A 26,179-nucleotide genomic window follows, 5' to 3' on the forward strand; every position below is an offset into this window, starting at 1 on the left:
TCAGATATATACCCTGCTTTCAACTTGCATTGTCTGGCATTAAATTCAATGTATGTATTATTATCATAAAAAATGTATATAAAGATTTTATGCAAGTCAAACCCTTCAATATAATACAAGTATGCACATAAGAGATTAAGTATTAGAATGTTCTGGGCCCATTTTCATTCCATCAAAAGGATCCATCTTATCTCTGTAACAGATGATAAAATAATATAGAAAAGAATAAATCTATAAGATAGATAAATCTTTTATTAACATTTTATATACAATAAGAAAATTTCACATCATGTTTGTGATTGAGTAGCACCAGAAACTTTGCCTTTGCGAGCACATTTTGGGCAAGGTCCTTCCCACCTTAAATAACAGTCCCTAAGAAAAATTACATCATACTAAATCAATATTTAAAACCATTTTAAACAAAATACTTTATATAAACATGCATTATTAAATTTATAAAGAAATGTACACATAGTAGTTATATTTTAAAAGCGATTTACATTGATTTGATTCATAAGAACATAACAGCTAAGCTTTGATAAGCTAGAATTGAAAAAAGTAGTAAAAAACAATTATGTACACTGAAGAGGAGGGAAAGACAGTTCTGTATCTCCTGTTCTACTGGGGTGATTGACAAAATTCAAATAGCGTTTTACACGTCTCGAAAGCGCGACTTACGATATATATTAGATTTATATATAGCACTATTCTAACATAGGTATTTTGACACAAAATCGAACTTTTTCTGAAATAACATATCAATTTTTTTACAGTTGATAAGACTCAAATTATGCCTAAATATTAAATTTTGTAAAATTTGGTGCAAAATTTACAGAAATTCTGAGGGAAAAAAAGCGCCAATATAAAATAAAAAATTTATATTGATGCTTTTTTTCCAGTTTGCACCAAGAATAGTTCACTCGACGAACTTCTTAATATATGGCAACCTATTTTCCTTTCCCTTTCTACATAGTTCGTGGAGGGAAAAAGTCACATTGTTCTTTCTTTCAAATAACGTTCTTTAAATTATATTTTTCTGTAATTATTTTAAACATTTTTTTTTTTTTTTCCCCCCAAATACTGAAAATCCGCCGATCAATATATAAATGCCCCTCAAAATATAAACATTCAGTTTATAGTTTCGGAAATCACAACATGGAATACGAAAATCGAAGAAAAAATACTTACCGAATAATGACATCATAATTAACGAATAAAATGAGTCATAATGGAAATACCAAATTAGTGACATCATGATAAAAGTTTTTTTCCCTCCAATCTGCAATGAGGTAAAAAAGCAGATGATTCACTTAACTTTTCCTTCAACTACACGATTTATGTTGTTGTACTTTCTGAGCTTTGTTATTTCACGAGATCGTTTAGTGCTGCCCTTTTTTTTATCCCAATATTTTATAGATAAATTAAGAATATTTTTAATTTCAGCGCTTTTTAATACAATGACAGATAAGAAATGCATTCATGATTTTACTGCTTGCAATGTTGAAAAACGTAATCAGGTTGCATTGACGGTTATACAAAAAGTGGAAATTCTGCAAAAGATGAAAGGCAGGTGCTACTCCTCGGTTTATAACAGAATTGTATGGAATAGCGACATGGATCGTGTATGATATACGGAGAAATAAAGAAAAGCTGTTAAAATTTTACAGCAACACCACAGTTGTAGTAGTCTAACATTGGAATTCGAAACCGGAAATCTTTACATGAGGCGAAATCGGCAAACCTCGATGCCATCTCATATGAGTAGTTCCGGCAGTGGCCCGAGTGATGGGGTACCAATTTCAGGACTGCTCCTGAGAAAAGCCGAAGCTGATTCATGCTGATTTAAAAATAGAGGAGCCTAATGTAAATGAATAATATAATCAATTTATATATGTAATAATAATTTAATGCATATAATAAATTATTGTAATAATGTATATAATAATTAAATGTATCTATTACGCCGTATTTATTTTGACTTTTAGCCTGAATATTATGATTTATCTTTTCTGTCCGAAATCCGCACAACCTCTGGTCCCAAGCTTCTTGGATTTCTGGACTTTTATTGTACTTTTCTTTATACAGTATAAAGTCTTTAATCCGGACCTCAAAGCTACAAACTTTCTGCGCAAACGTTTACACATGCACATAATACCTTTACACATGCACCTTTAATGTATAACAGACGGTATAAGCTAAGCTAAAATTATCTAATTATCTATTTCAGTTAATGTTGCAGATTGTGTTGTTCCTTATCTTCTAATTGGTACCGGCTTATTATTTTTTGCAGACTGTTAGAGCAATTTTATAAAAAGTAAGCTTGAACTTTCGATTATGTCAAAAAGAGTTTCCAATTCTGGAGCTGCCGAAGGATCTACAAAGCGAAAGCATGTTTCGATGTCCGTTAAATAAAAAGTGGAATTGCTGCAAAAAATGGATAAAGGCATGAAGAAAGTGACAGAGAGGTGATTTGTTTCTCTGGCCATTCCGAAATCCGTTTATTAATTTCACACTGCTTTGCAGGGGGGGGGGAGACGTCTTGGCGCACAATGAACTAGAAGTTGATCTGCCAGCCCTATCCTCATCTTCAGGGCAGATACAATTCCTCATTAAATGTAGTGTTTCATCTCGATGTACTCCGATATAATTTAATTTTATTTGGCTTATAATTCCTTACTAAATATAGTATTTCATCTTGATGTACTCCGTCTTTGATATGATTTAAATCAAATTCCTCGTCATTATAAATATCACGAATACACATCAAATAGTTTTCTGGTTGTAATTTTCTAATTTTGCCTATGCGTAACATATGCTTTACGCATGCGCGCGTTGAAAGAAATGTTTAATAAAGTAAACAAATAAATATTAAGCTTTTTTTTGTAAATTTTGATACCCTTTAGATCATAAGTGCTCTTTATTTCATAAATTAAGGTTTCATATTTTTAATTGGATAATTTCTGCATGTCATCTTACCAGATTTAAATGATGATCTATAATCTGGAATCGCCGAAATCCTGACGAGTCCGGATTAAAGACTTTGTACTGTACTATATTTTTTTAGTCTTATTATTTTAGATAATTTTTGAATTTTTAGACTTGAAAAAGACATGAAAACAAAACAGACATGAAAACAAAATTTTTTGTGTTGCATTGTGTCTTCAGATAATTGTTTTAAAATTTTCTATTCATTCATTCAAACTGCATATTTTAAATACATTTATTACTATAAATTTTCCAGAATTTGATTTTATTTATTTGAGTTGCATTACTTTCGAAAGAATATTTTGTGACCCAGACAATGATACGTTTGAAAACGGCCTATATTAAAAATGAAAATACAGTAAAGCACAGTTAACACGCCTTTCAATGTTCCATTCAGAAAAGATATATGAATAAGAGAGATACATATCCGACATTTTAATTTAGGATGACTTGCATACATTGCTTTAAACAGTTTTATCATTGTGCTTATTGCTTTACACAATTTTATCATCCTATATTTAATTTCTTAAAATATTATTCATATTTTATTTTTGAAATTGCAAGAATCAAATATAATAAAATTAATACTAAATTTTATACAAAAATTTATTTTTTCTTCTTAATGGCTTGCTTTTTTTTATCAGGCATTCTGCAAGTACATTAAAAAGCATCCAACTTTTTGAAACATCTTGGTATTTCTGACAATAAATTTATTGCCTTCCATTTCAAAAGGGCCCACAAACGGCCAAGCGGTAAAGTTGCTGAATACTGGTAGTTCGCTCCGGGTTTCGAATCCTGGCGAACGGGCTGGTTGCATGGGCGTTTTCGTTGTTTTTCTCATGTGCAACTTGTATACGAGCTGGTTTCGCTTAGAAAATTCTTCACGAAGGCATCCCTTCTTTAAGGCAGATGGCCCGGCTTTGCTGTAACTTAATAATCCAAATAAATCCATTTCATCAGTATTTGGTCAGAGCCTTTATCAATCTTTACAGGCTAAGCATTTTGAAAGAATGAGATGAAAGGAAAGACTGGTTTCATCAAGAGGGAAGATGTCTTTAGCTGGTATCTATATACGTCACTTGATAAATTCCTGAATTCATTCTTTCTAGGAGGATTAATGTAAAACTTTATGTTTATATATATGTTTTTTAAAGCTGGGACATGATCAAAAGTGTCAATGTCTTGTTTGCATAAAAACTTTGTGAAAATAAACATCAAATGAACTTTTTCAGTTTTAGACAATTCAATTTAAATACAGTCAAAGTAAAGTAGCAGACGATAACTTGGCGAAGGTAAAAATTCACTCTTACAAATATTTTTTAAAAAAGGGAAGAAAGAAAGAAATTAAAAAAAAGGTAAAAATTTGAATAATATCTATAATTTAAAAAAATAGGTTTTCATATATTATTAATAAATATTTATTACGCATCATTGAGGGAAAAAATTCCGTATAATTAACTCTCTGAAAAATTTAAAATTTATTTCAAATTTAAGGTTAAAAATAGTTGTGGCAATTCATTGTAACAAAAATCCATAAACCACATTTAGCATTCTTATCCTTAAAAAAAAAAAAAAAAAAAAAAAACCCACCAAATTTTAAAACACGAAAATATGTTAATTCGTGTATATCTTAGAAAACTCTTATTTTTTGCAGGTATGCATAGAACTAAACCTACTTTAAAAAATTTTATAGATTATAATTCAAAATGTTTTTTGAAAAATTTATAAAATTATTTAAAAATAGAAATTTTAAAATAAAACACATTTATTTTAAACTTGGAATTTTATTTGGAATGAACCTAAATTTCAAAATGCGAAAGGAAAAATCAAAAAAGTTTAATAAAAAAAAGAGATATTAATAAATAGATGCCAAATTCAATTAACATTGATTAGTTAAAATTTTGAAAGCTAATTTTTTCAAAACTTGGCAGTCTGGAATAATTTGAGTTATAGAATCTAAATATGGGAAAAAATTGGTATATTATTGCAGAAAATGTCCGATTTTGTGTCAAAATAATTATGTTAGAATAGTGCTATATATAAATCTAATACTTTTCCAAGTTGCGCTTTCGAGACATGAAAAACGTAATTTGAATTTTGTCAATCGGCCCAGTAGAACAGGAAATATGGAACTGTTCTCCCCTTTTTTTTGCATAGTGTACCTGAGGTAAATAATACAGCATTGGAACCATCTTTCATTAACTCAGAAGCATATGTGCTGGGATAAAAACTACCCCAACTGAAAACAATTAAAATAAACGCTTTTTCAAGGCCATTTATTAATTATGCAAATGAAAAATATTTCAAGTTGATTTTTTTGGCCTGTTTGAAGGTGATTTATTAGTATGTTAACAATTTTTCTGTTTTCTTTTTAACATAAAGTATATTAAGCACCACAGCATTTACCAAAACATTCTGTACACAGTAAAAAAATAAATACGTATACTCAAACCCATTTGCTTTTGGCCTATAAAAGAGAAATAGTCTTAGAAAATTGTCTCTCTTGTAAAATGCAGTATCTTTAATAAACATGTATTAATTTACAGAAAATTTCAGATTTAAGTATTGAGAAATGAATTTTTTGCTTTCAAATTGCTCAGTTTATTACGTAATTATAATGCTAAAGATAAAAAATAAAGGCTTAAGCTATGCCAAATGGCTGGCTATTTGTCAAGCCATATGAAAGATAAAGATCTTATGTTTCACACAAAAGTTATATTTGCTATAAATCGCACACTAATGCAACAAAATGGCCCAAAAAATCTTAAGATATTTCTAATGTCAAAATTTTGAATAGTAGAAAATTTACCTAATTGAAGTTACACTGCACTTTAAAATTCGTTTGGATATAACAAAGCAACTTAAAAAAATCTAGGCCTTTAAGTCCACATTTTAGGAGTAACAGTAAAGCAATAAAGACTGTTTAATACTTAATTTACATAACTTTTACTGTTCAACTTTTCTATATGAAGATATATAAGATGGGAGAAATTAAACACTGCAGAGTTTCATTTTTCAGCCCATGAAATGTACCAAAAACATAATATATCGGGGTGTCTAAAAACTACCTTTTCTTTGGGAAACCACTTTTTCATTCAAATTAAAGACTTTTTTTGTAAATAAAGAAGAAAATAACTTTATCAATTCTTCTTTATCAATATGCCTAATAACTTTTTTAGAAAAGGAAATTTTCCAGCTGCTGGGGAGATTCCAAAAAGTCATAAATCAAAACAAACTAGTGCTATATGATTTAATAAATATTTTCTTACGATTTGCACTGCTGCATTTGCACTTGCCATTAAAAAAAAAAAAAATTTTTTTTTTGTTAATGCATCTTCACCATGAATAGCACAGATCTTTCTCTGTGCATCTGCAACTTTTTTAACTTTTCAGAAAAAAAGTAAACTTTGAAGGAAAATGTTAATTTTTTTCTTTCATCCTTCAAGATAAATGCTCATCTTAAAGTGGCCTTATTGTATGCAGAAATTAGCCTCTACTCCCACAAAATTTCACTTATTGTCATGTTGCTTGGGTTTTGTTGGAAATCTACTATTTCCTATTTGCCACAGTACTGAAATATAGCATCATGAAAAATTTCTATACAAAATCCGAGACCTGGACTTCGGAGATTACAGATTTAGGATTGTTCCGGATATTAGATCATCAGTTTAAAACTAGTAAGATGGCATGTAAAAATTATAAAATTTATGACCTAAAGGGTATTAAAAAAAACTGAAAGCTTTCAGATTTTACATTACACCCAAAGGGGCTGTTTTTTAAAGTTTTGTGTGTTAACTTTATTTATTAAGTATCATGCTCTTCGCACTTAAACCATAAAATTCAATTCAACGGCAATATTGCAAAATAATTTTAAAATGAGCATATCTTTAGATTTCCTGATACACAGTTTAATAGCATCCGCTATACATTATTGGCTATGTATCATGAAACTGGAGATGAAAGATGAGTTGTTGTTCCACTAAATTTTGTCTTTCTTCTATCGCACAGAGACAATTAAGCCTGAATTGTATTAGTTTAGTTATTTATGATACTTGTGTCTATTTCTTGAACATGCTTAAACGTTATCTGAGTCCTGAATAAATAAATTTTCACATATACTAAAGGCTTATCAAAGGCCAGTGCTAGATACAGTAGCTCAAAAAAGTGTTTGAATTCTTACGAGTTTCAGTGAAACATTATTTATTCATTAATAAAAATTAACATTTTAGAATGAAAGTTTTTTAATAATATCTATAAATTTCTCTTAACAAAACTGCATTAATTATTTTATGAACAGAATAAAACTTTTTTTTTTGGAAAATCACTAATAACAAAGTAACAAAAAAGTTACCTCACAAAAGTCTTCGCAAGCTTTAAAGAAATCTGCACCATGTTAGTAAATATTGTAGTATTTCTGTCAGTTAGTATTTTGTAGTATATCCTGCAGTATTTATGACAGCTTTCAAACATCTGGGCATACAATTCATCAGTTTTTTGCAATGTCTACATCAATGTTCCTCCATTCTTCCATCATTACTATTTTTTAGTTCGTTTATTGTTTTATTGTTGTGTCTTCGACTCTAACCTCTAATTTTCTCCAAATGTGTTCTGTTGGATTTAAATCTGGTTACTGAGGTGGTGTTTTCAGAACTTGTGGACGATTATAGACATCCAAAAGGCGAATGTTGAGGGCCATATGCTTAGTAGACCATTACCCTGATAAAAAATAAGTTGTTTGCAGTATCCAAATTTGGGGCAGATAATTTTAAATTATCTTTTAAAATATTTAAATAAAGAGCATGGTTCATTGTGCAATCAATAAACACTAAATTATTTAATCCTGATGCTGACATGCACCCCCACATTGGAACACCTCCACCACCATGCTTTACTGTTCCACCCCAGGTCTTAGGATTAAGCTCTGTACTTTTTTTTTTTTTTTTTTCCTCCTGTATACAATTATATGGCCATCAGAACCAAAAATGTTTAATTTGATTTCATCTGCAAATAAGACATGATTCCAATAAGCTTTGGGCTTAATTACCATCGATTTCCGTGAAAAAAAAAGCCTAAGCGTTCTATTTTTTGCACTTCCAAAATATTTCCTTTGAGCAGAGTGCCCTTGTAATCCAGCTGATCTAAGAAAAAAGCCTAAGCATTCCATTTTTTGCACTTCCAAAATATTTCCTTTGAACAGAGCGCCCTTATAATCCAGTTGATCTAAGCACCAAACAAACAGTTTTAAGAGAAATTGAATTAGAAAATTTTTCAGTAAATTCTGTAGAAATCTTTAAAGCACTCAAACGTGGATTTCTCACAGATTTCTAATTATAAATCTCTGATCACGTTGAATCCTCCTTGCCAAACAACCTTTTCTTACTTTATTTTGGATCTTAATACCGAAAATCCGCCAACTCCTGAAATCCGCATTGCCTCTCAGAGTATAAACATTCAGTTTATAGGTTTCGGAAACCGCAACATTGAGTACGAAATATCGAAGAAAAAATTACTTACCGAATAAATGACGTCATAATTACCTAACAATAATGAGTCAAAACAGAAATACCAAATTATTGATATAAAAAAGTTTAAAATAAATAAGTTTTCCCCCCCTAATCTGCATCAAGGTAAAAAAGCAGACAATTCACTCAACTCTTTGATCAAGTTCACGATTTGCGTTGTTGTATTTTCTGAGCTTCGTTATTTCATTTCATGACATTGTTTAGTGCTGCCTTTTTTTTATCCGGATATTTTGTTGATAAATTAAGAATATTTTTTATTTCAGCCCTTTTTAATACAATGACAGATAAGAAACGCACTCGTGATTTTACTGCTTTCAACGTTGAAAAACGTAAACACGTTGCATTGACGGTAACGCAAAAAGTGCAAATTCTGCAAAAGATGGAAGCAGGTGCTACTCCTTGATTTATAGCAGAATGGTATGGAATTACAACACGATTGTGTATGATATATGGAAAAATAAAGAAAAGCTGTTGAAATTTTACAGCAACAGTGATTCTAACACAGGAATCCGAAACCGGAAATCTTTGCATGAGGCGAAATCGGCAAACCTTGATGCTATGTACATATAATACAATGAATAATATAATCAATTTATATATGTAATAATGATTTAATGCATATAATAAATTATTGCAATAATGTATATAATAATTTAATTAAATATATCTAATACGCCTAATTCATTTTGCACTTTTAGTCCGAATATTATGCTTTATCTTTTCTGTCCTGAAATCCGCAAAGTACTAAAATCCGCACAACCTCTGGTCCCAAGCTTTGTGGATTTCTGGAATTTTACTGTATCTTCTTTAGAGCATTTTATCACATACTGCAAAATTAATGGTGAAGTTTACTAATTTAGCGATATCCCGAATCAAATTTCCATCTTTATGATAATTATGATCAAGTTTTGAATGCTGTTCGTTGCTTCCTTATGACTACAAGTTAATTTTAAATATTAAATAAAATTAACGAATAAGCAAGCAAAATTTGAAGCCAAACAATTTTTTAAATGTAACCAAAATGCAAAAATAATAAAAAAGTAGTAGATGGTAATTTTATTTATGAAATTTTACGAAAATGTTTCAGTGTATGGTCACTTTTGTGGCATGTTTTATCTTATAATGTTTGGTTTTATTCAAAATTACATGGAGATGGCATGAAAGCAAATTTTTAAAGTGTGCAAACACCTTTGTGAGACACTGTATCTTACCGCCTGATGCAGTCTCTGCGGGTCCTAAATTCTGTAACCAAGCACTTCCAAAAGGTCTAAATTTTTTTGCCACCCCTAAATTTTGGATCTCAGTGCTTTCTCTAAATTAAAAAAAAATTTCATCCCTTAATTTTGTTTATCGGTGCTTCTCTAAATCGAAAACTTTTGTCTTGCCAAAGCCACACGAGCCCTGGCACCGATTCTGGGTTTATGTGAATAACAAATCAGTTATTCTTAATTCAAATAGGACTAAACATAATCTTTTGACCAATGAGTATCATTCAGAAAATCTATTTTTTGCATATGGAAAGAAATTTTCATTAAACTTTCCTCATCAACATTTCTTAGGGCATTTAACTTCCTCATCAACATTTCTTAGGGCATTTAACTTAAATCTGTATTCACTGCTAAATGTACTGTCAACATAAAAGGTTACCATATGCTTTGCTATTAAATTACTTAAATTACTAATACGAAAAGAATTGTTTGGGTATAGAAAGAATTGCCATGTTGATAAGCATGCAGTGATGAAAGCAAATATAATAAATAATGATTCACGAGGTTGGCATCAGGGATATAAAATATTAGAAGGCATAAAATCAACGATGTTTCTATGTAGAATGTTTCAGTTTGAGTTGTGTGCCAAGTAGCTATGAAGCCAAATTATTGATTACACAAATTTATGCTAAATTACTGTTTCGTCAATAGCGAGGTATTTATTTTGTGCCAAAGTAAAATTAAGAATCAGAACACTCCACTCCACGGGGGGAATCAAATGTGTATGCGTAAAGCGTATTAAAAAAAAAGGTTGGTGGTTTTAAGGTCCGCATTTTAGAACATTCCAGATACTGGACATCTGGATCTCGGACTTCACACTGTTTTAGTGGGAACAACTGTGCTGCCTATTGCATGTATTCTGTGGACAATTTTCTACAATACTCCTTGCACTTCAGATTACTTTGTTCAATACACTTCATGCCAGTTATTGAGTCTTCCTGACAAGTTTATTGCTTTTCTAAGTCCCAGTTCCTATGACATGCTGGCATTTCTAAGCCAGTTGGGCAAAAAATGCTAGAAGCAAAGTTACAGTACCAATGACTGATTAATGTGCTCAATGTATTTTTTCTATTACACCTACAAATTTCCCTATAAAACTTAAAATTACATTTTTGAATAATATAGAGGTAAATTTTCCAGACATAAGAAATATCTTTCTTATTTTAGTTAGTTGAATAAATAAAGAGAATGACACATTTTTTTAGTGCCAATCTCAGAACACTGTTCTAAGAGAATAACTGAGACCAAACAATGGGCTGTTCTCTGAACCAATGTTATATATTTGCACATACATATCTCTATAAAAAATGGTTTAGGGAAGCTGGTCTTATAATGGGAAAGATAAAACTTCTTTAATAATAAGCTTATTTATAATACAGTCAGAAAATTTGTTAGATAAGAACACACAAAACAGAAACAAGTTGTTTTGAACTAAATTTGAAAATCTCTGCTTACTGATGAAAGACTGATGAACAAGTAGTACAAATATCAGTGCGAGGATCAAAGGGAAAGATCACATCATCAGATTTACACAATTCACAGATAAAACCCTTTCCACGACAGCCCTGAAATAATAATTCTGGTATTAAATCATGCACATTAAAGGAAACACTCTTTCATCCAATTTTGAATTTTTTTTCATTTATTCATTCCTTATAATACGTCTTTAATTCAGAATCCACACTTCATATACACTACACTCAAAAGAGTTCCCTCCCACATACACACTTCAAATACAAAACAAATTTCACTAGTGAATCTAAAGAGTATGAAAATATGTTAATAATTCTCATTAAGTACTTTAATAAAAAGCTGCTTTATTACTAAAATGGCTGTTACTGTTTTCGCTTAAAAGATAAATTTCTGACCAATGGAAGATCAGAAACATTGGATGGGAAAACCTATTGACAGTTGATAAAACAAAAGACATTTTACTTATCTTCCATATCCATTGCTCATCTGCTTAAGAAAGCGAATTATTTAAAAAGTTAGTTCATCTGCCTAATAGCACTATGCAAAATATATTGAGTACCATTAACATTTTGGTGATACATTTTAACTTTTGTACCACGAACACTTTGGTGATATGTTTTTGTGGAACAATAAAATACAATTACGTATAATATTAGCATAATAAATAAAATATGCTTTGGATAATACACAAAAATGTCAACTGCAAATTTCTAGTTCTGTAGAGTGTCATCTGTTTTAAAAAACCCACTAATGTTAATGATGACGTTTATAATACCATTTACATTCAAAACAGAATTGCACTAACAAATATTCAACCTTTTAAATGATGGGGTAGTTTACTCTCCCTCTCTTTCTCTTCTTTTCTGTAAGTGTTAACCATATTTAATGGTTATTTTATTTTATTCATCAAGGTTCCTTTGAGATGTTAGGTTTTGAAGTGTTTCATGCTGCTAGTTAATTAATAATTATATTACAGTAAAATGCAAAATTAATTGAAATATGTAAGTATTCTGAATTAATTCTTAAAATCAGAATTACAAATTTACATAAAAAGAGTTTGCTTGTACCTCTATCACACATTACGGAACTACAAAATTCAATATACCGACTTCTCAGCAAGGGGCTGTTTTCATACAACCAGCTACTTTTCTGAAATTAAATTTATTTTTAATTTTTCAATTTGTATTATTTAATACTGACTTTTTATGGTTTTTGTCACATACATTGCTGTTTAATGTTTGCACTACATACTTTAGAATTTCAATCCTTGGATTATTAGTTACAAGAAAACAGTGTTCCAGTTTCTTTGATGTTTGTTTCTTTGATGATTACTTACTCAGGATATTTAGGGTAGTTTGATGATTTCTTGCAATCTTTTTTCATTAATTATTCACCTAATATTTATATACTTTTTCATTAGAAAATTTATGCTTTATGATGCTTTAAAATTTTCACAGATACATAAATATTTTTGTCTTTTTTCAAAACAAGAATGATAAAGATATTATTAAGCAATTTTCTACAATACTTTTTTTCCCTCCTAAATAAATCACATTTCCCAACATTGGGAAGAAATTTTTAGGTCTTTTCTGTTATTTTTAAAATAAAATGTTGTTAAATTTAAAATCTGTTATTTATATTTATTTTTGGGGAGGGGCACTTTAGCAGCTGAAGCTGATGGTTCGGTAAAAGTCCTGTGAATATTTGCAAATATAATGCTCATTTTTGCTGTTTGACTTCTAAATTAATATTTGCTTAGCGTGTTATTTTAACCTAAGCTCCGATATGGTAAGAGTGAAACCGTATCCGAGCCCTACAACCCAAACTAAGCTGGAGCTGGAAATTTTTGGCAGAAATTCTTCACTCTTGACTTTTTAAAATTCAATTAAAAATTTTCTAGTTAATGCCAAATTAATTATCACTGAATTTCGAACATACTTTACAGCCTTTTGCAATCTTTCCAGAACCGTTAACTTTTTTTATTGTCCCACAGCCAATTATTTTAAACTCCTATACTGAGAAATTTAGTTATAACACACTAGAAATTTTTGAATTTTATAAAACTGATCAGTTATCTTTTAAAAAAATGATGATAATAATAATAGTATTAAGAAAATAAATAAGGCAATTTCAATCTGTACAGTGAAATTATTATTATGAAATTATTTTATTATGGATAAAATTTACATTAAATATGTCTTCTGATAATAACTTTATTCCCCTGTGCAAGGAATAGGTATAAAAGAACAAGATAAAGTGAGATAACCTAAAATAATCGCATAGCACATATCTATAAAAAGAAACACATGTCTGTAAAAAAGATAACTTTTTACGACACTGGTAACTGAAAAACAGATGAATTCAAATATAGGAAGGATGCAGTAATACTTGAATTAACAGTTAATTAAAATATTATTTTTTTATTTGATAAATGATATTTGATCTAAAGTATATCATGTAATTTGCATAGTAATAAAATGCAGGTAGTTCCTTTCCATATATGTAGTTATAATGTTTATAAAAGTATTATTATTAATAAAACAACACATAATGTTAATTTCCAAAACTTAATCGTTCAGGTCATAAGATTAATTAAATATAAATGAATCATAATAATGATGAAAGAGTAGCACATACATAAATTAATGACATCAAAGAGAGATCTTGATGCACCATAAACTTTTAATATACGCAAGAATATATTCTTAAATTTTAGATAAATGATAAATAAGTAATGATTGTATAAAACAATTGTTTTTAATAAAATGATTACATAAATATTTTCCCCGATTATGTAGATATCTAGTGTTTAATAATATTAACAGATTTATGCATCATTAAAAAAAACTATTATACAAGTGTATGGCCATAATTTATTTTGAAGTTTGAAATAATAATTGTTTTTAATATTAGCGAGACTTTTACCAACATTCAGACATTTATAAGAGATCATCTAAAGATAACTAACCACCACTGTCATAAAAGCCCCCAAAGCATTTGAAGACCCGTCAAAGCACAAAATAAAATTCATATGGCGAGGGTGCAGAAATGTTTTCATTTAATATTGTTTTTGTTAACATGTTTTTCACCTAACACAGTGCATTAAATGCAAATTGTTTTCACTTTAAACAAGGCGAATTTCATTTAGCATAATCTAAACAGTCATTACATTTACATAAATTACAAATGTATATATACTGATTTATATACTTGACTCCAAGGATCTCTCATATGTTTATATGTTTGATTATTTGTTATGATCTGCTTATATGTTTCCATCCAAAAGTACAGAGAAGATGCAATGGAGGTACTTTTCTGTTAAAACCATACCACAAGGTGCATTTTTATTTTTTGTTTGTTGTTTTAGTACAGGGGTGGGCATTAAGTCGATTGCGTTCAACCGGTGGACAAATATGTCATTTTGGGGTGACCGCCTTTACTGAATGAAACATATTTATGGAACACCGATGCCAGCTAAACTGGATAATCGGCTTTTAACAATCGATGCGACTGTGTTTACTTTAGCAATTGATTCGACGAACATGTAGACAATACATGTACTTTCACTGAAAGCACACGATGATGCTTAAGTACATATGTTGGTTACAGGTTCATCAATACACGTTTGTTCATTTGTTCACTGCATTGAATACGTCCATGCTCCACGATAGTTAAATTTGATACTGGGTTAACCAGTCTCAAGTAGGTAAGACTAGGCAGTGGTAGCTCAACATGCTCCCACATGCAATGTGAATATTGGACAGTTGCCCTTAGAAAACTTTCTGTAAAGACATTTTTCAATCAATTACTACTTTTTGTTTTGTGTGACATAAATTTTGTGTGACATTTCTATTCTTGTATTTGTTTTTTATGTGTATGCTCTCCATTCCCTCTGTAAGAAAGCTCCTGAATGCTTTCCAAAATTGATTAAATTAACAATTATAAATCCATTTCTAGCATTCTTTCTATCCTCATTTGTGCTGTGTTATAATGTTAAGTTTTCATTTACTGTAATAATAATTTCAAAGCAAAATAGCAGTGACCATACTGCAGATTGGAAACTAATAGTTTGTTATCAGTGCAAGGAAAATGAATAGCCTTTATCATCTGAAACAATAAATTATACTCTGCAATACAATGCACTGCAAAGATCCCTTTTGCATTTTGTGGTTTGTGTTAATGGTTTCCCCCATTTTTACATATATATGAAAGACAATATATTTTGTATTATTTTTATAATATATTATGCAATGTATAGTGTACAGTATACTTAATTAAATATTGACCACTTTAGTGAATAACATATTATACCACATGGTATTTATATATGTTACATGAAGACCTGTTTCATATAGAGTACATTATTATCTGAGATATATCTTAGAATGTAATACCTATAGATATGGGCATGTTACTACATTTTAAGTTACCATATGACTGCCAAATTATTTAGCAGTAATACAGAAAAATATGAAGAAATGAAAACAAAAGTATTTAAACTACTAGAGTTAATTTTTTGCCCCCTCCAAAAAAGCGCACATTAAATTTTACTTATATAATAATTATTATTTTTTTGTTATTATTAGTCGGCATGCTTCATTTTACTTCCTTTCAAGAAGAAGATATTTAAAAAGATAAAAGGAGATGGCATGAAATTATTGAATGTATTACATATGGATAAATTAACTATAATAAGCAAGGAATTTGAGTGATAATTCAGTTTAATAAGTAAAAATAATATACATATTTATAATTAATATAAATATATAATAAAAATTTTAGAAATATTTATTACCCTTAGCTTTCTTTTCTGAAGAAAATCACAGGCAAAAAAATTTTTTGACTCATCATAGCCCATTACAATTACTTATAATTATTCAAATTTATTTTTATTGTACTGTTACGAATTTGGTATTTAAAAAGCTAATGTTAGTTCAATTAGAAATTAAATGGTTTTATTTCTCGCGCAGTGCAGCGCGTGACGAATATTAAAAGAAAGCTAAGCCGGAAAATTGAAAATACAAGAGCGCGTGCATTAAATAAATAAATATCTCTTTTTGATTTCGAGAAAGTACTGGAAAATTCTAGCGCGTGATTTTAAAATCTTATAAAAGGAGGAAAACATCTCAGTTTGTAGTAGTTGCTTAGTTTGTTGTTGTTTAGAAAACTACTGTTGTTGATTGTAGCGAATTCGCGGATTAGCGTTCTTTAGCTGTTTTGAATTACGTTCTATTGGACATTTGAGTAGTTAAAAGAAAACTACTGTGAGATATTGTAATACTGCATGATAATTTGAGAAAATTTAAGCATTTTTGTTGTGATAATAATAAATTTTTGTTCATTTTTCATCGGACTTGTGCATTCATTTCATAACGAACCCGTACGCACGCAACAATTTTTGGTGTCAGAAGTGGGATTTGAATGCCAATAACAAGAGCGATGGAAGAACAATTGAGACAGCTCATTAGTGCTTTTGCTGCATTCCAAGAAAAGATGGAAGCTGGCCAAGCATCATTTAAGGAAGAAATGAAATTGGGCCAGGAATCCGTTAAGGAAGAAATGAAATTGGGCCAGGAATCCGTTAAGGACGAAATGAAAGCCGTTCAAGCTGGTCAAGAAGAAATGAAAAGAGAAATTACTTGCATAATAGAAAATAAATTTGAAGCTATGGAAGGCAGAATTGACGCAGTTGAAAATAAAGTTGGACATATTGAAGAAAGAGTTTCTTCGGTGAAAGAAGAAATAGAAGAAAGAGTTTCTTCTGTAAAAGAACAAATTGATGAGAGAGTTTCTGCAGTTGCCAAAGAAATGGATACTTTAAAGAAATTCGTAGCGTCGGCAGGGAGCAGGAGTGATGATTTTAAATTCTTACCAATGCCTGCTCGTCCACCTCTGAAGCTATCCACATATGATGGGAAGACCTCCTGGCAGGTGTATAAGACACAATTTTCTATCGTGGCGGATGCGAATGGATGGGATTCCCAAGCTAAGGCCTGTCATCTCGCCGCTTCTCTAAGAGCCGACGCAGCGGATATCCTTCAGACTCTTCCCGAAAACAAAAGGTTAGATTTCGAAGCTCTGTCCGGCGCCTTGGAGTTGCGCTTTGGGGAGAAGTGTTTAAAAGACTACAGCAGGCTCCAATTAAAATCTCGTCAACAGAAGCCTACCGAAACACTTCAGGAGCTCGCCGCGGATGTTGAAAGGCTGTCCCATCTCGCCTTTTCGGAATGCCCGACAGAAACAAGGGAAATCCTGTCCTTGCAATACTTTATCGACGGCATCCGAGATACTGAAATACAGAAAGCTCTACGAATGGCGGATGTAAAAGATTTAAAAAGCGCTCTGTTGTACGCCATGAAGTTCGAGGCAGCCCAGCAAGCAACTAGTAGAGATCGCTACCCAGTTAGAGCTGTGCGAGTCCATGAGCCAGTGGATCAACTGATGGCTCGTTTAGATGATTTAGCCAGACAAGTCGAAGATTTGATACGGAGTAGGAGCGAGAAGAAAGTGGCTCTAAGGTGTTGGAGATGTGGTAGTGAAGGTCACCTAAGACGGAATTGCAGAACTCCCCAGGGTACGGAATATAAAGCAGATGATTTTACCAGACAAGTCAGTGGCTTGAGACGGAACAGAAGTGAAAAGAAACTAATTCTAAAGTGCTGGAACTGCGGAGTTGAAGGCCACATACGAAGAAACTGCAGAACACCCCGAGGTACGGAAAATAAGACCATTTCCCAGCAACAACGCAGTAAACAAATTAGTGACCATATCGAGGAACGGAGGTTGCCAGATAGTGAAAAACCTTGTTTTAAAGCTCTTAAAATTTATACAGTGAGTGGCAACAATAACGGACTGTCCATCAATGGGAATATCGATGGAGTTCCTTGCAGAATGATCATTGACACAGGAGCTAATGTTACCATCATTAGGAAAGATTTAGCTGAACAGTTTAAAGATAAACTTATTTGGACGCCATCCTGTGTTACCCTTCAGACTGCGTCTGGTGACAAGATCGACATAACTGGGAAGTTAAACGTAAACATCACGTTTGGAAGTGCCGCCTACCATCACACGGCATATGTGGCGGATATTACAGATCCATGCATACTCGGATTGGACTTTTTAAGGAAATACAATTTTTCCTTAGACTTGAAAAACAACAAACTGCTTTCAGGATCTGAAGACATGACTATCCATCCTAAGAAGGGATCCTCACCTGGAAATGCCGACGCTTTGTCCGAAAGAACCAGCTCGAGAAACAGCCGAAATCATGCTAGGGTCGAAAAGAAACACCAGACTACCAGCTATTCTCCATCTCAGATGCTCTTCGGTCGAGACCTTCGTCTGCCTTGTGACCGCCTGTTTCATCGCCGTACGGATGCGCCTTCATCGCCTGAGGAACACATCCAAGATGTCAAGGCCCGTTTTGAAGTGATGCACCGTTCCGCACGAAAGCGAGTGAACTTGGCGACGGAGAAAGTGAAGACCAGATACAACACGAGAGCTGCTGGACATAGATCCAACGAAGGAGACAAGGTGTGGTTGTGGAACCCGATTCGACGAAAAGGAGTCAGGCCTGATTTACAGTCACCTTGGGATGGTTCGCACACAATCCTAAACAGGCTAAATGACGTCATGGTTCGGATTCGTAAGTCTTCGAACTCTAAATCTAAAGTCGTTCATTACGACAGGTTAGCTCATTACTATGGCCATAGTACATAATGTAAATAATTGTAAATAGTATAAGACCATAGTCCATTTTTGTTTTTAAATGTGTATTTGATTTGTATTTGATAGCATTTGATTTGTTTTATGTATTGCATTTATTGTTCATGTTGTTTATTATTGTAATGTAATGCTTATTAATGCATTTATGCCACAGTTGTAAGTTTTGCTTCCTGTCCAGGGATTGTACTGCCCGGGACGTGCAGTCCTTGGGAAGGGGGCAGTGTTACGAATTTGGTATTTAAAAAGCTAATGTTAGTTCAATTAGAAATTAAATGGTTTTATTTCTCGCGCAGTGCAGCGCGTGACGAATATTAAAAGAAAGCTAAGCCGGAAAATTGAAAATACAAGAGCGCGTGCATTAAATAAATAAATATCTCTTTTTGATTTCGAGAAAGTACTGGAAAATTCTAGCGCGTGATTTTAAAATCTTATAAAAGGAGGAAAACATCTCAGTTTGTAGTAGTTGCTTAGTTTGTTGTTGTTTAGAAAACTACTGTTGTTGATTGTAGCGAATTCGCGGATTAGCGTTCTTTAGCTGTTTTGAATTACGTTCTATTGGACATTTGAGTAGTTAAAAGAAAACTACTGTGAGATATTGTAATACTGCATGATAATTTGAGAAAATTTAAGCATTTTTGTTGTGATAATAATAAATTTTTGTTCATTTTTCATCGGACTTGTGCATTCATTTCATAACGAACCCGTACGCACGCAACAATACGATTACTTAAATTTCATAATTATTACTTAATGTTTATTTATATGGCTCAAACAACTAGAGTATTCTTACTTGGCATTGTTGTGTAATGTGTTGAATAAACATGGCATGGATTTTCTCAAGATATGTTAACAAACTGCCTGATGAAACGTCAATGAGATCTTGAAGACTGTAAATATCAGCACTTTCGACAAAATGCTGTCTGTCTTTCAGCTGCAGGAGCAGTTTTTCTTCCAAAGCTGTGTGGCATGTCAAAAAATACTTTTTCATCAGCAAAATATCCTCTCTTAATTTCTGTAATAACAAAATTTTGCAATTTTAAATCCCAAGCATGATAATTTAGTAGATAAGATTGACATCTTCAAAGAGAACAATCTATTACTACCTTTGAAGATATCAATTTCAATGTCTGATAACTAAACCAACTAACAAATCATAATACACAATAAATTAAAAATACAACCATTCAGTATGGATACTCATTACTAAATCATAAGAACCAACTAAAAATTCTACAATAATATGAAATATAAGTAGAACCTCATTTTTTAAATTTAGAATCGACTACTACATGAATACATGGTAATTTTATATTTCTTGTTACTAGAAATGTCAATAATCAAAATTTGTACTCAACAAATTCTCAAAATAAATTGCTTTTCATTTTAGAATTTATGACTTATTGTAATTTATTGTAAATTTATTGTAAATTCCATTTAATTGAAACAGCAGAGAACAATAACACTGCATGCACAAAATTTGAAGCCAATCATCTTTAATTCTTTTTAACTCTACCAACTTGCTCAAGAGATCCATATTTAGACTTCGGAATTCAAGAAATGTAGAAAAGTTTCTCTTATTTCTTACTGAAATTAATTTCCCATAACATAAAGCATTTCCATAGTCAAAGATATTTGGCCTGATACATCATACCTATTTCTCTCCTTTGAAAAAGAAGTGAAATCACCAGAAACATTTTTATAAACAGCAAACTTGTTAAACTGACTTTCCAAAAGTTAAAATAAACCTAATTAAAAAAAAAATTGTTAGGTTGAAAAATTTCATGCCAACAATATTTTCTTCCCAGATTTTCACAACAATGGTTATAACATATCCTATCTTTCTGAAAAAAAAAACCCTGCTTCTTTAAAACAATTATTGATTGTGTTTAATATAATTTTATTTCAAGGAACCTAGTTAAAATGTAATGCACCACAAGCAATACACTTTAAATGTCAAAATACAAAATTTCATTTTGAAGTAATTCAATATTGTGATAAATCACCTTCTTGAGGACAGTGGTCTAGTCATCAGCCAGGTAGGTATTACTTCAAAATCGTATTTGGCAAAATTTGTGGCTAGTGGAGTTTGAACTCCTCATCACTGATATCTTTATAACAATGTTTGTAAAGCTGCATATAAACATTTTGATTTGAACCTCAAACCTAATTAGGTCTATAAATTTTATAATGGCTTCAGAAGGCAAGGGAAAGTGCCTGTTGTTGATCTAGGCCGTGAACATTTTAGAGGTGTTTGCCCAGGTCTGTCATTTTAGAGGTGTTTGCCAGGTCCTAATTTTGATGGAGGATTCCCAAGGGTCTGAAGGTCTCTTTTTCCTCTTTCCCAACGATCAACTTCTCAGTATCACCTTGACAATATTTTAAGTAACTCCATTTAGCACAGACACTACAGATTGACCAACACCATGCTTTCTGCGGGAATTGAAAGTGAACCCAAAACTGTAGCAGCTGGTTCATGTACCAGACATCTACAAGGTTGATGACTTCACAAACACATTAGCAGTTGAATCCTTTCCAGTAGACAAATCATAAAGTTCCTTATTACAGAGGATCATTAATTTTTAGAAGCTTTTATTTAGCTCACTCGTGATGTTTTTTATTATGGTCAAAAGTTTGTCATCAATTTCTCAATTATTTCCTGAGAAGCTATCAAGCTGAAATTTTGCATCATACTATATGTGGATGAAAAAATAAATACTTTTTATAACATTTATTTGTCAGAAGATTTATTTCAGGGCTCCACAAAAATATAAAAGGGTTCCAAAAAAAATTCACCTTTTAATTTCCTGGACCAAAATGGTACTATGACTGTAAACAAGCATAATGGACTAATACCAAATCAAGCATGAGTAACTGAATAATTTTATGCATTTACTACAATGAAGTACTAACTAACAAGGTTATAAAAATTGAATTCAACTCTGTACAAATGAAAGAAATATATTGGGTTTTAACAAAAGTTTCCTAACAATATAAACAGTATGTTTTGCCGTGTTTAATCATATTTTGTCAAACCATTATTGGCATTTGAAAGAGACTTGCCTTAAAACACTGTATTGTGAAATTTGTAAAAAAATACAGTCAAAAGTCTTTAATTCGGACTCATTGGGACTTCGATTCCAGATTATCGGTTTTTCCAGATTATAGATCATCAATTTAAATCTGGTAAGATGGCATGCAGAAATTATAAAATTAAAAATATGAAACCATAATTTATGAAATAAAGAGCATTTATGATCTAAAGGGTATCAAAATTTATATAAAAAAAGCTTAATATTTGTTTACTTTATTAAGCATTTCTTTCAACATGCACATGCATAAATCATACATTACGCATAGTCGAAATTAGAAAATTGCAGCCAGAAAACTATTTCATGCATATTCGTGATATTTATAATGACAAGGAATTTGATTTAAATCATATCAAAGGAGTACATCGAGATGAAATACTACATTTAGTAAGGAATTATAAGCCGAATAAAATAAAAACATCTGCCCTGAAGATAAGGATAGTGCTGACAGATCAACTTCCAGTTCATTGCACGCCATGACGTCCCCCCCCCACAGGGCAGCGTGAAATTCATAAACAGATTTCGGAATGGCTAGAGAAACAAAGGATATGCCTTTATCCATTTTTTGCAGCAATTCCACTTTTTGTTTGATGGACATCGAAACATGCTTTCGCTGCGTAGATCCTTTGGCAGCTCCAGAATCGGAAATTCTTTTTGACATAATCGAAAGTTCAAGCTCACTTTAATAAAATTGCTCTAACAGTCTGCAAAAATTAATAAGCCAGATCCAATTAGAAGATTAAGGAACAACGCAATCTACAACATTAACTGAAATAGATAATTTTAGCTTAGCTTATACCGTCCATTATACATTAAACACACATGCGTAAATGCATTATGCCTTTACAAATGCGCAGAAAGTTTGTAGCTTTGAGGTCCGGATTATAGACCATTTCAGATTAAAGACTTTTGACTGTACCATTACCATTATAAGAACAAGGTGTCTGAAATGGAACTATCACACTACCAGATTAGAACAATCATTTACTTCCAGTTTTGTTGCAAAACGTCAGCTACAGAATGTCACCAAATCATGTCTAGAGCTTTAGGTACTAATGTTATATCATATAGCACTGTGAAGGTTTGGTACCGAAAGTTCAAAAACAAGGACTAATACATTCAAGAAATAGAATGCTCTAGCCAAACTGCTGATGTTGATGAGAGCTGCCTGTGAGAATTTGTGGAAGATGATCAGTATGCAACTACTTGATAGCTTCCTAAGGAGTTAGACATTGATGCCATGTCCAGCAGTAGCGCTATATGTCGCATAAACTTGACATACAAGTTCAATTGCTGGGTGCCACATGAGCTGACTCAACGAGATAAGGACCGACGAGTTTGGGCCTGCACTTATCTGCTCGAATATCAACACAACAAAATTCTGGACCATATTGTAACATGTGATGGAAAGTGGATTTACTTCAACAACACAGGCCGAAAAGAGGGTTGGTCTGCACCTGGTGAGCCCATTGGCAGAGTCACAAAGCTCAAATTGACTAACAAAAAGATCATGCTTTGTATCTGGTGGGACTGGCATGGTATTATCCACAAAGAGTATCTGGAAAAACATAAAACTCTTGACAGTAAGGTGTACAGTGAGACGTTTGTCTGTGTTAATGCTGCTTTCAAGGAAATACATTGAACTGAGGTCTGGCGCAAAAGATAATGCAAGACCACATATGTCTGCATTTACCAATTGGACTCTGTACGTACTTGAATGGGATCTTTTGCCATACCCACCATATAGCCCCGACATCTCTCCTTCGGACTTCTACCTTTTTTTACATCTACAGCTACATAGAGTCAAAAGTCGTTAATTCGGACACCCATAATCCGGAATGATCTATAATCTGGACCTCAAAGCTACAAACATTCTGCGCATGCGCCGCGTTGATGCATGCACGTAAGACCTTTACTGTTGGCTTTAGTTTTCCACATGCAAATTTTGATCGGAGGTCAATCGGCAGTAAGCTAACGTGGTTGCCGCTGATTGGCCGATGACGTCAAGATCGGCGGGTTGGCTGAGTATTATACATATGTACGCCGATATCGCCGAATGTCTTGTTCTCTTGTGTGATTATCAGTTAGCATTTTGCTAGTTTTGCTTTCAATCAAATGATTTTAAATGTAAAGCCTACAGTGTTAGCTTATTTTATTTATGGAATAAAGCATGAATTTTATTTAGATTAGTCTTAGCTTTATTTAAGGGAAGCAAAATATGCTTTGCCTTTATCATCACCACTGCCAACAGGGTTATGGGCCCAGCACCAACAACTAATCAGTCATCCAGTTCAACTCAGCATTGAAGGAATATAGGTGAAAAGGGCCATTATCCACGAAAAGAAGCTGACATGTCTTAGAAGTTTGTTCAAGTTGTTGTGCTCACACTTAATTGAAGATGTCATTACTACCTGAAGATTTTGAGCTGCTAAACCATGACAACTGGGATCAATGGAAAGTCGATATGAAAATGCTGTTACTGGATAGAAATTGTTGGAGCTTCATAGAGGACAAAGAAGAATTAGATAAAAGTGCAACAAGGCGTGAAAGGCAGGAATTCACACTGAGAGAGATAGAGCCTTCACTACATTATATTATGGAATTAAAACTGTGTTCAGGCCGCTGATACAAGAATGTTCAAGTGGTAAAGAAGCATGGGAAGTTTTACAGAAGCAATTCGAACCCAAAACAAGAGCAAGGATAATTCAGTTACTGGATGAATTTTTTTTAGTATTAGATATACGCCAAATGAAGATATAGGATTATTCATCACAAGGATAAGAATGACTGCAAAGAAGTTGGCTGAAGCTGGTCACAACTTGGCAGATCTTTTTAAAGGATTTCAGGCAATAAGGAGATTACCCCAGGAATAATCCGGCATTGTACAATTGATCTATAGGTGGAAGGATGAAGATTTTACGCTGGAAAGAATTGCTGAAGAACTGGTAAGGGAAGAAAGCCAACTTTGCCAGGTAAATGGCGATTTAGAAGACAACAAGGTAAGCGTGTTTAATACTATTAGTTCAAATGCAAGGAAACATAAGAGTTGAAAATCAAACTAAATCTAAGAAAAAAAATGGGGAATATGAGAATAGGACCTTGTTTCAGATGTCATAAATTTAGGCACTTAATCGCTCAATGTAAAGAAAATGTAAGCAAAAATCAGAAGTTTAAAATAGACGATAAAAATGGACAGTTTAAAGATAAAGAATTAATGTAAGTAGAAAATTATGTAACAACTACAGATAAAGGAGGTAACGCAGATAAATTTAATTGGGTCGTAGATACTGCAGCTACAACTCATTTCTGTAATAATAGAAATTTAATGACAAACTTTGAAGAAATAAACTATATATGTATGTCTTTAGCTGTAGAAAATTGTGAAAGTAAAGTAGTAGGAAAGGGTACCGTCAAATTTGCAGTAAAAGTAGGCAATGGAATAAATTGGATTGAGTTAGATAATGTGTTATATAATCCAAATCTAAGGAGAAATTTACTATCAGGAGCAAGGTTAGAAAAGGCAGGTGTTCATTTTGTGATTTCAAAAGGAAAGATGTGGATATACTTTAATAATTGGGATAGATTATGCTACGCTAAATGATATGATGGACTTGTCACGTAAAACCATTTAGATATGCAAGAGATAAAAAGGAAGCTGGTTGCGATACAGAAATTGGAAAGTTAAATAAAGTAGACGATGCAATGCTATGGCATTAGAGATTTAGCCACATAAATTTTGATTATATTTAGAAAACTAGTAAGAATTAAAGCATGAAAGGGTTACCAGAAATTGGAAAACCAATGGAGAGGTGTAAACCGTGTATTATTGCTAAATCTAGTAGAATAACATTTAAAACTGTTCCGAAGAGATCGGATAAACCAGTAGATTAGTAACATTGTATTGTATGAAAAATAAAAATGAATCGTTCTACAACTTTAAGAATTATCATAGGCAAATGGAAAGACTGACGAATAGAAAATCAATAAGTATACACACCGATAACGGTGGGGAATTCTGTAACAGGCAAATCGAAGGGTACTTAGCCGAAAATGGAATTACTGTTGAACGCACAAACACATACACCCCAGAATAGAACGGTATGTGTGAACGTTT

The 26,179-nt window shown here is 32.1% G+C and overlaps 1 protein-coding gene across 6 annotated transcripts in view; it reads right to left on the bottom strand.

The window, feature by feature from the left end:
* Window positions 1-234: 234 nt before the first annotated feature.
* DEF8 (differentially expressed in FDCP 8 homolog) overlaps window positions 235-26,179 on the bottom strand; it is a 146,793-nt gene continuing 120,848 nt past the window's right edge. For 5 of the 6 annotated variants that reach the window (XM_085810510.1, XM_085810512.1, XM_085810509.1 and 2 more), the window contains 3 exons: window positions 19,767-19,988; window positions 11,231-11,340; window positions 235-372 (listed from right to left, as the gene is read on the bottom strand). In XM_085810510.1, the coding sequence (XP_085666636.1) occupies window positions 288-372; window positions 11,231-11,340; window positions 19,767-19,988 (417 nt within the window). In that variant the 3' untranslated portion in view covers window positions 235-287. Of the gene's footprint in view, window positions 373-7,336; window positions 7,702-11,230; window positions 11,341-19,766; window positions 19,989-26,179 lie in introns of all 6 variants that reach the window. The other variant, XR_015039391.1, reaches the window with a different exon arrangement.

The sequence above is a fragment of the Stegodyphus dumicola genome, chromosome 2 (assembly GCF_044657685.1).
Source record: "Stegodyphus dumicola isolate Sdum_Otavi_A_Nest chromosome 2, ASM4465768v1".
In the NCBI taxonomy this organism is placed as follows: Eukaryota; Metazoa; Arthropoda; class Arachnida; order Araneae; family Eresidae; genus Stegodyphus; species Stegodyphus dumicola.